The sequence below is a fragment of the Tripterygium wilfordii genome, chromosome 8 (assembly GCF_013401445.1).
Source record: "Tripterygium wilfordii isolate XIE 37 chromosome 8, ASM1340144v1, whole genome shotgun sequence".
Lineage (NCBI taxonomy): Eukaryota > Viridiplantae > Streptophyta > Magnoliopsida > Celastrales > Celastraceae > Tripterygium > Tripterygium wilfordii.
In genome coordinates this window covers 4,298,662-4,308,396 of record NC_052239.1, presented here as the reverse complement: position 1 = coordinate 4,308,396, position 9,735 = coordinate 4,298,662, and the positions used below count along the sequence as shown (strand labels likewise).

Here is a 9,735-nt window from a genome sequence, read left to right as displayed (position 1 = left end):
AAATCTCAAATTCAAGTCCAGCAAATCAAGTCCCAAATTCAAGTCCGACAATCAAATCCCAAATCCAAGTCCAACACTCAAATCCAACTGGATTTTATTACAAATTCGTAGAATTTGTTTGAAGCACTCAACTAAAAATCAGAGGATTCCGTATTCGTGTAGAATACGTCAAAAGAAGAGATCAAGTCCACTTTGATTTAAATATTTGTACTTTATACCAACTTCTAAGTGTATTTAATTTACACTGAGAAATTTGTTGTGTACAGTACCGGTTTGGAATTTTCCCAATTATTTAATAATTCAGAATTACTTACTACCTATGATATTGAATAGTTAAATCATGGGGGTTGTTGGGCTTGGGTCAATTGGTGTTTTAAGTTGCAAGTGTCAATGGGCCTTTTGATTTATTTAACTTCTAAGTTGAATGGGCTTATATGAATCAAAACAAGTACACAGCCCTGGCGTTAAAACATTTCATTGGCCTTACCATCCGGGTCTGCTTGCTAGTTTTAACATTATTAGGACAAAATTAGGGTTATATATATAAAAACATAGTACAACAAAAAACACATTATTTTCAAGAGACCCCAGAAATTATCATAAGCATGTCTCTCACCAGCTTATCCTCTCTATCTCTCTACAACTTGAACACCTCGAATCTAGAAGGATTGATTTTTCCAATAATTCAACTGATACGTTCCCTAATTGGTTGAATATTCCATGATTGATATATTATCATGAAATTGGTAAACATCTTATTTTAATTTTTCAAGGAAGAAAATCTTGTAATTCCATATATCTCGAAAAATACCACACCAAGTGACATGTACCACATCGCTAGTGTAGGTGTGGCAGTGTTAGTATATAAGTGGGATGGCCTTCCTTCCCTAATAGCCAAGGTTTTAGAAGGGCAGAGCCCAGTAGACCTTGGTTACAGCCGGCTTATGGATAGGTGGGCAGCCCATGCGTGGGTAGGAGAGGGCCCCTTGCTTTAGATGGGTATCGATTGGGCCTTGGTTGTTAGTGGAGGGGTCCAAGGGTCATAACACCAAGTCGTCCACATGCGTGCAAGGATCCAAATCACCACATCTTCCTTTACTCATTAGGAATCCTTACTTCATTTGACTTCAAAGGCGAAGCTAGGACTTTACATGAGAGATCGTAGTGATGGACAGAAGATTTTATGTCATGACAGACAAAGCTAAGTTGCCCCCCGAATTTTTTTTTCCGGTTTTTTTTTCTCACTAATATCATCTAGCTTGTCATATGATAATTCTAGGCATACTGTAGGTAAGTGATCATGCTTTGGAATATCTTATCTGTTTTTTTTGTTTGCTTTCTGCGTTTTGGGGTATGTCCCTAATCTTGCTGCTATCATGCATTTTTCATGTTAAATTTGATTTTTGTTTTGAATAAAAAAAACATCGAGTTCATAAGATCGATCAAAATACAAATATATTTTTTTCAATTTTTTTTAAAAAAAATTTTGAACCCTAAAAGTCAAGAAATCATTTTAGGATTTCATAAGAAAATTCATATATATATATATATATATATATATATATATATATTCTTTGTCTTCCTCGAAAATAGTATATAAATTAACCCCACAACTTAAATTTAGAAATTATTCTCCTATACGGACGTTCATAAATGAATAACTTGTCCAATCCACTTTTTAAATATTCTAAAAAAATAATCTAACAAGTGGAGTGCACTGAACGTCCTCATACGTAAATCGATTATTAATACGGTTATTGGAGCGTAGTCTTTTTCTTTGGGGCCAAACTCTCGAGTCTTTGAGGCCACAAACCATATTTGTTTTATAGTGGCAACATCTGGAATATCGATTTAGTAATCAAGACATGGAAAGAAAGTACTGGACCAGTCTAGTACTAGACAAAATTAAATACCCTTTTCTTTTAAAGAGATAAAAATAGCAAACTGTTTTAAGTCATTGCCAATACCATCTATTTAACAAACTTAATTTCCTGTCAAGTCATGTCCCAATGCCAAACATTAGCATGTGTTTCCAAACCTAACCCTCTAAACCACATTCACTTGATCTCTTAGCCACTAGAATTAGCGTTATTTTTTTAAAAAAAATAAAATCTTAGTGGTTGGTCCAATACACTGTCATAGTAATACTAGTGATACTAAACGTTCTCTCACTCGTCACGTCTCATACCTCTCTCTTCTTGCTTATGCAAGATCCCACCCTCAAGACACAATTCTTCTTCTCTTGATCTAATCTTTTATTAGTAGATTTGAGTCTAAAATGTGTAATCGAATGGTCATTTTTTATTTTAAAAAAATAGTAGATGAATTCAAGTAACTATTTCACTTGCGTGTAACGACAGTATTCAAGATTATACATAAATTTTCAATGATGGTGATTTCATATATCGTTTCCGAAAAATATATATAATGATTTAACATGATTTTGTGAAGAATTGCACATATTACAATTATCATAAATCCAGAAAAAGGTTTTGGTGCATGTAGGAGGTGAGCTTTGATTTTATTAACCCAATGATTGGGCATTGCCCAACCGATATGAGATATTGAACTCATAACACTCCCCCGTATTTGTAGGTTGGGTTATGTCAGATCCAACGAATTGAGTAGAGGCTACATCCAATATTATCGAATTGCTCATATACCATATCAAAAATCCACACACCTTCATACACACCAATAATATTATCCGTTTTGAGTTGTCCGATTCTCGATGATACATCGAACCCGTAAAACTTTGTTCCTCCCTACACCAGCTACTATAAATCGAAGCCACAAACTCACTGAGCATAACCCAACTACTAATTAGTTAAAACCCAACTCATTAAACTTGAGAAAAAGTCTTGTTGTATGTATGAGGTGAGTTTCCGCTTTATTAATTCATTAGTTGAGCACTTGAGCATTGGTCTACGGATGTGGAATATTGACTCAACCCATTGCGGAAAAGAAAAGTCAGTTATTTCAAAAGTGCGGGATACGTGGAAGGTGCCAGCATCAGCATATCCACATGGCAGGCTGGTAGACACTTCCGTAGTGAATGGACGGCTTGCTGTGGACGTTATCAATCTCTTGTCGGTTATCGTTAACATGTGAAAGTAGCTGAACAGAAACACATCAAAAGTGCCACGTGCCAGAAGTTGAAGGAAGGAGCGCGTCCAGTCTTCGGTAGGACAAGTACACACTTCGCCTCCGGCAGACCGGCACTACTACCATAGCGACCTGACTTGGATACTTGATTTGACATAAATGCCCTCGCTCACTTTCCTTGCTCCACTTAATTTTCTCTTTTAGGTTGTTTTTATCTCAAATTTGATGACGAGATCTTGATTATGTCGGTAATTTAACTTTTAATTTTACACGGAATCTACTTGGAAGTGAAATGTGATATTGATCATGAATAGTAATTTAAAAAATATAAATGCTATAACATATTTTTCTAGGTTGAGAAATTCAATATTGCAAATTTAATATACTGAGGAAATAGAGAATAATTTTTGCTGAGATTTCCCCTTTTTTTTTGTTAATTTTCAACAATAATATTTGAGTTTGTTTTTTAAGAACAACCATATTTAATTAGTTAATGAGCATAATAATATATTCTCGAATTAATTAGGATAATGACCTTTGATGCTACTGAAAATAGCATCATTGCAACTTTTTTAAAGAATTACGGTGGCATAGGCGATGATGGCAGGTGGAATAAAAAAATTCGTAATATTGCAATAAAAAGAATAATTGGAACAAATAATCTTGTTTATATTAATCACCTAAATGTTAGCATTCAACGGTATTGAAAAAAATAAGGGGTGGCATTGGCAATGTCATTTTTTTTGTGAGACACGACTGTGAAGGGATGAGAGAAGAAACTTGTTTGTTCTAGAAAAAGGAGGAGAAACTTGTTCATGGTACACCAATTACACACGTGGCAAATCATGGACTTTTATCAGGAACATTAGCTGTCACTCTAGAAAGCCAACAAACAAAGAACTAGCAAACAGACTCGTACACAATAACGCTATGTTTGGTTGCACTATTCGGTCGGAAGTAAAACAGTAAATTTCGGAGAAAAGAAAGTTCATACGTTTAGTTGTGTTTTTTCTATTGGAATGGAACGACAAATTCGCATTCCTGTTGTTATTCTTGTTCTTATTTTCATTTCCATTCTCATTCCGACAACTAACCAAACACAGCGTAATTTATCCCACTCGTATGAACAGTAAATATTAAGTATCTCGATGTACTGCCAGAGATAAGAATCAGGGAATGGTTGATTGAATGCCTGAAGCTGAAAGTGAAATCTTGATGTGTAAGTAAAGGTAAGAAATATACACCCAGGTTTGGCATGTTGTTGTCGTAACTAAATTGGTAATTATTATTTGTTGGCGTGTTAGACGTGTACAAAAGTCGAATCAAACCCAATTGTTTTAAAAAAAAAGAAAGTATAATGTATTGTGTAAATTAATTGATTAGCAAAACACATAATTACAATGACTCAAAAAAATATTAGTAGGTGCAAAGGTCTGGAAACTAATTGTAATTAGGTTAGGTAATGTCATAAATAGTTAATTAGGTGGCTCATAAGCATGCAAACAAAGTAAACACTACATATCTTCGGAGGCCTGGAGTGTGCTCTAAATTTATTATTGTGTACTTACTGCAAAATCAACAAAACCACTTTATAATTTTATTTTTTAAAAAATTTGATTTTATTTTGATTGGAATTATGAGTACAATGATATTTTTTTGGTCTCAAATAAAAATGAAATTTATATATGATGATGTACAAATCTGACTTGTGTTACAAACATCTCAAAATAATTCAAACTAAACAGACTTCGAGATTGTTGGTGAAGATTCTGAACTGAAAGATGAACAAACGTAAACTACGGATGCTCACATATTTTCATAGTAATTACTCCATATCACATGTGCAATTAACCATACCAAATAAAGAAATAAAAATAAAGGAAGTGAATTCAATGGTTATCTTGCAACGTATGGCAAGATTAGGCAACAAATTCTATCCAATTCTAGCCAAGGCCTCGCTGCTGTCTGCTGACCTAACAAAATAGAGGAGACGTGCTTCACACTCCCAAAAAATTACCAAAAAAAAAGTCCATCTTTTACCGCTTATATACAGAATTGTCCTCACAGCAGGGCAGGCGTGCCATTGTTTTGACTTGAATGAGTCATCAAATACAAAGCTCACTCTCTCTTTCTTTAGCTGACCGACTTCTCTCTCTATACGTGTGTGTGTGTGTATATATATATATATATATAACCAACTAAACCCTCTATCGCACACATCACAACTCCACTCCCTCACTTTTCTTGAAAATTAATTATGGCTCTTGAAGCACTTAACTCCCCAAATACCACACCGAATCCTTTCAATGCTGCCTATGAAGACTCCGACATCAAGCGCAAACGCTCAAAACGACAGCGTAGCGAGTCCCTTGCTCCTGCTTCACCCACCGAGGATGAGTACCTCGCTCTCTGCCTTATCATGCTCGCACGTGGCAACAATAACAGCGACGACAACAACGAGGCAGTGACAGTGGCTCAGCCGCAGCCGCCGCCTTCGAGTTTGAAATTGTCGTACAAGTGCACTGTGTGCGGCAAGGCCTTCCCTTCTTACCAAGCACTCGGCGGCCACAAGGCCAGCCACCGGAAATCCTCTTCTGGTGTCGATAACAGTAATAACGATCATCCTTCCAGCAGCACAACAACCGTGACCGCCGCCTCGAGTGGTAGGGCCCACGAGTGCTCTATCTGCCACAAGAGTTTCCCGACCGGCCAGGCTCTCGGTGGACACAAGCGATGCCATTATGACGGTTCCAATAGCAATAACAACAACAACAACAACGGAAGTGTGGTGACGTCATCGTCGAGTCAAGGGTTGAGCCAGCACCAGCACCAGCAGCGCGGCTTTGACTTGAACTTGCCGGCTTTGGAGATGGAATCGGCTTGGGAAGGACACGTCATCATGGATGGTCCCTGCGACGAGGAGGTGGAGAGTCCCCTGTCGACCAAGAAACCGCGTTTATTGTTTAATCGTGAAGGATCGTTGAATTAGGATTTGCCAGATTTCGTGGATTACAAGAATTCTTGTTTTTCTTCTTTTTGGATATAAATTGGTTGTGTACAGCGGATATTACATTATCTGGTGTTGTAGTCATTCTTTTATTGTATTCTACCTAATAGAGTAATTTTGATTTTATATTTAGTATATTCTTCTCCTAATTTTGGTTCAATTTCACTACTCTTTTTTTTTTTTTTTAATATAACCCCGTATGGGGGCAAGTGTGAATTAATAATACCCACGATTATGATAAATCAAAGAAACGATCCGAATCAATTCAAAATCGTAAAATTGATAAAGATCATACGATCTTACTATTCAATTTTACCGGCCTTCCATCCATCTTATCTTATGTAACATCTTGATTTTGATAATCTTAGTAATAACCGTTAAAAGTCAAAGTCATTGCCGCGTGAAGAGCGAAAGGCCATGTTAGTTAACTTAGATATGGAACCAGGAAAAATCTGTCCATGTGGGTTGGTGCTTTGAATGCACATGTTTGCATAATCTTCCTACACATTTTTGCGTGGTTTATGACATATGTCACTTAAACCATGTATATATATATATATATATATATATACACTTATCCATTACTTGATGCTAACATATATGTCTTAGACTCCACACACAATACTACAGAATAAATCGAATATTATTTTGTCTTTTTTGGATCGAAAATGATATGTGTCCCTAATTTTTCCATCCCTAAACTTCCCTAATCTATGTGGCTGTACAACTCAACATGCCACATAGATATCCAATTAAATAACCAAATTATCAATTAAATAAAAGATATAATTAATTCTATAATTCCTGTTTCTCTCTCATCTAGATATTTTTTTGTCGTTTACTCCTATTGTATTCGTCTATTCTCTCTCGCAACCTGCGAACAAGTTTTTGCTCCTTTGAAGCTTGAGAAACAATCAATGGCGAATTGTTTTTCTATACGAGTTTGATCTAGGAGTTTACGGTGGTGTTCGGAGCTTCCTCTTACGTACGTGTTGTTTGGTGCCTTTGGTTTCAAAAACAATCAATCGCAAAGAACTGAAGATGCAAACATTGAATGCTTCGTTTAGGTTTGTTTGCATTAGTTTACGAGTTCTTTGAATGAATGCAACGCTATTTCGTGTATGAACTTATGTACAATTATCTGCGATTTTGATATGGCATGCGATTTTGTTTTCTTTGTTGGTATGATGCTCAGATCTCTCAAATGCAATTGTTTGTAGGTTCTTAGTTTTGGTATTTTCGTTACTTTTTATGTTGATGAGTGGTGAATGTAGTTTGGGATTAAGTGTACAGTGGCTTATTACACTGTTGAATTATTAATTACATTGTGCAATACTTACTGTAATTAAATGGCAATTTTGCAGTGACAATATGGAGTTCACTCTGAAGGATAATGACCATGACCAATTAGATCATGTGGATAGTGTAGATGTTCTCACGCCGATGATTGGGATGTTGTTTGATTCTGTGGATGACTTGTTCAATTTTTATAAGGATTTTGGTCAACACAATGGGTTTTCTGTTAAGAGGAGATCCATAAGTAAGGATAGTAGTGGGATGTACAAATATTTGGTATTTACGTGTGGTAGGTCTGACAAATTTTATAGTCATTCGAAGAATTCTATTTGTCATCGTGCATTCTCTAAGAATGAATGCAAGGCTAGGATTGCTGGACGGCTTTCTATTAATGGTAAGTGGGAGATAACTCAGTTTAACAATAATCACAACCACGAATTAAGTCCAAGCCAATCAAGATATTTTAGGTGCAATAGGGAAATTAACCCATGTGTGAAAAGGCAGCTGGAGATTAATGATATGGCAGGGATTAGGCCGAACAAGAGTCATAATGCTTGTGTTATTGGAGCTGGTGGTCATGAAAATTTACCATTTCTTGAGAGAGATACTCGTAACCTTATTTCTAAAGTAAGGCGTATGCGTCTTGGTGAAGGTGATGCTGTTGCAGTTCAGAATTATTTCCTTAAAATGCAATCTAACAACGAGGGGTTCTTTTCTTTGATTGATTGGGATGATGATGGGAGATTGAAGAATGTTTTCTGGGCTGATCCACGTAGTAGGGCAGCATACAAAGAATTTGGTGATGTTGTGACGTTTGATACGACATACCTCACCAACAAGTATGACATGCCATTTGCTCCATTTGTTGGTGTTAACCACCATGGTCATTCTATACTTCTCGGTTGTGGTCTCATATCTTCGGAAGATACAGAAACATTTGTTTGGTTATTCAGGACATGGCTAGCTTGTATGGGAGGTGTTGCTCCTCAAGGTATAATAACTGACCAAGATAGGGCAATGAAAAATGCTATAAGAGTTGTATTCCCAGATACCAAGCATAGATTGTGCCTGTGGCATATAATGAAGAAAGTGCCGGAGAAGTTAGGTTCTCACATAGAATACGATGGCATAAGACGGTTGTTGACTGGAGCCATCTACGATTCTCAGAGCATATACGAATTCGAAGGTGGGTATCACAATATAATTAAATAATATTCAGTGTAATTAATTATCATATCAGTGCAATTAAATATTGTAATGTAGTTGAAGTTTTTATTTTGCAAACTAATTGTAACCAAGTATTTCCTATTTGTTTTGCAGATTCTTGGCATATGTTGATTTCATTTTATCAGTTGGAAGATAATGTTTGGTTGTCTTCTTTGTACGCCGAGAGGGAGTTGTGGGTACCTATCTTTGTGAAGAAATATTTTTGGGCTGGAATGTCTACAACAGGGCGAAGCGAGAGCATGAATGCATTTTTTGATGGATATGTGAATTCGAAGACGACATTGAAACAATTTGTGGAACAATACAGTAATGCTCTTAGGAAAAAGATTGAGAAGGAAAGTCAAGCTGATTTTGATTCCTTCCACAAGCAACTATCTTGTGCTACATTCTATGATATGGAGAAGCAGATTCAAAAACTGTATACTGTGCAAAAGTTTTTGGAGTTTCAAAAAGAATTGACTGGAATGATGTATTGTGGATTTAAATCAATTGACGAAAGGGAATGCTCGACTCATTACGTATTATATGAAGATGTTGTGTTTGGTGAAGGTGGTAAGAAGAAGGTTATGTTTGATGTGATGTATGATGGTGAGGACGTTAATTGTTCATGTTTGAGTTTCGAGTTCAGAGGAATTGTTTGCAGGCATGCGCTAGTTGTGTTTATTGCTAGGGATATTTTTGTACTCCCAGACAAATATGTGCTTACGCGGTGGAGGAAAGATGTAAGGAGGTGTCATTCACGTGTGAAGATTAATTATGATGGTTGGACATTATCCAATGAACAACGCCGTTACGATGATATGTGTAGATCTTTTTCTCAGTTGGCTGATGTGGCTGCTGACAATGAAGGTTATTTTGTTAATGTAATGCAGTGGATTAAAGTTTCATTGAAGAATATGACACCAAATTCATATGTGTCATTGGTCCCGGGATCCTCTAATCCAAATGATCCAATTGTCAGAAGAGGGAAAGGACGTCCACGTAGTGTAATGAAGCGGAGGATATTCAAAAGGAGGAGCACGGGGAGTAGCAGTGGTGCAGCTGGATCGTCAAGAACAAATGATATTTCTGTGTTTTGAGAATTCGATCAATTGGTGTTA

At 36.4% G+C, this 9,735-nt stretch overlaps 2 protein-coding genes across 2 annotated transcripts; both read left to right on the top strand.

Moving 5' to 3' along the window:
- The first annotated feature begins 5,196 nt into the window (after positions 1–5,196).
- On the top strand, positions 5,197–6,261 carry LOC120004102 (zinc finger protein ZAT10-like). Its single transcript, XM_038853349.1, has one exon. It carries the CDS (start codon positions 5,363–5,365, stop codon positions 6,092–6,094), a length of 732 nt encoding a protein of 243 aa, XP_038709277.1. The 5' UTR covers positions 5,197–5,362; the 3' UTR covers positions 6,095–6,261.
- A 1,222-nt stretch (positions 6,262–7,483) lies between these two features.
- On the top strand, positions 7,484–9,714 carry LOC120003564 (protein FAR1-RELATED SEQUENCE 5-like). Its single transcript, XM_038852581.1, has 2 exons — positions 7,484–8,594; positions 8,729–9,714. The coding sequence occupies exons 1-2, from the start codon at positions 7,484–7,486 to the stop codon at positions 9,712–9,714; spliced, it is 2,097 nt and encodes a 698-aa protein (XP_038708509.1).
- Positions 9,715–9,735: the final 21 nt, after the last annotated feature.

Excerpts from the sequence above, each read along its gene's own strand:
- LOC120004102 (XM_038853349.1), top strand. The coding sequence starts at position 5,363 with ATGGCTCTTGAAGCACTTAACTCCCCAAATACCACACCGAATCCTTTC.
- LOC120003564 (XM_038852581.1), top strand. The coding sequence starts at position 7,484 with ATGGAGTTCACTCTGAAGGATAATGACCATGACCAATTAGATCATGTG. Across the intron at positions 8,595-8,728 it reads GAGCATATACGAATTCGAAG|ATTCTTGGCATATGTTGATT; the intron begins GTGGGTATCACA and ends TTTGTTTTGCAG.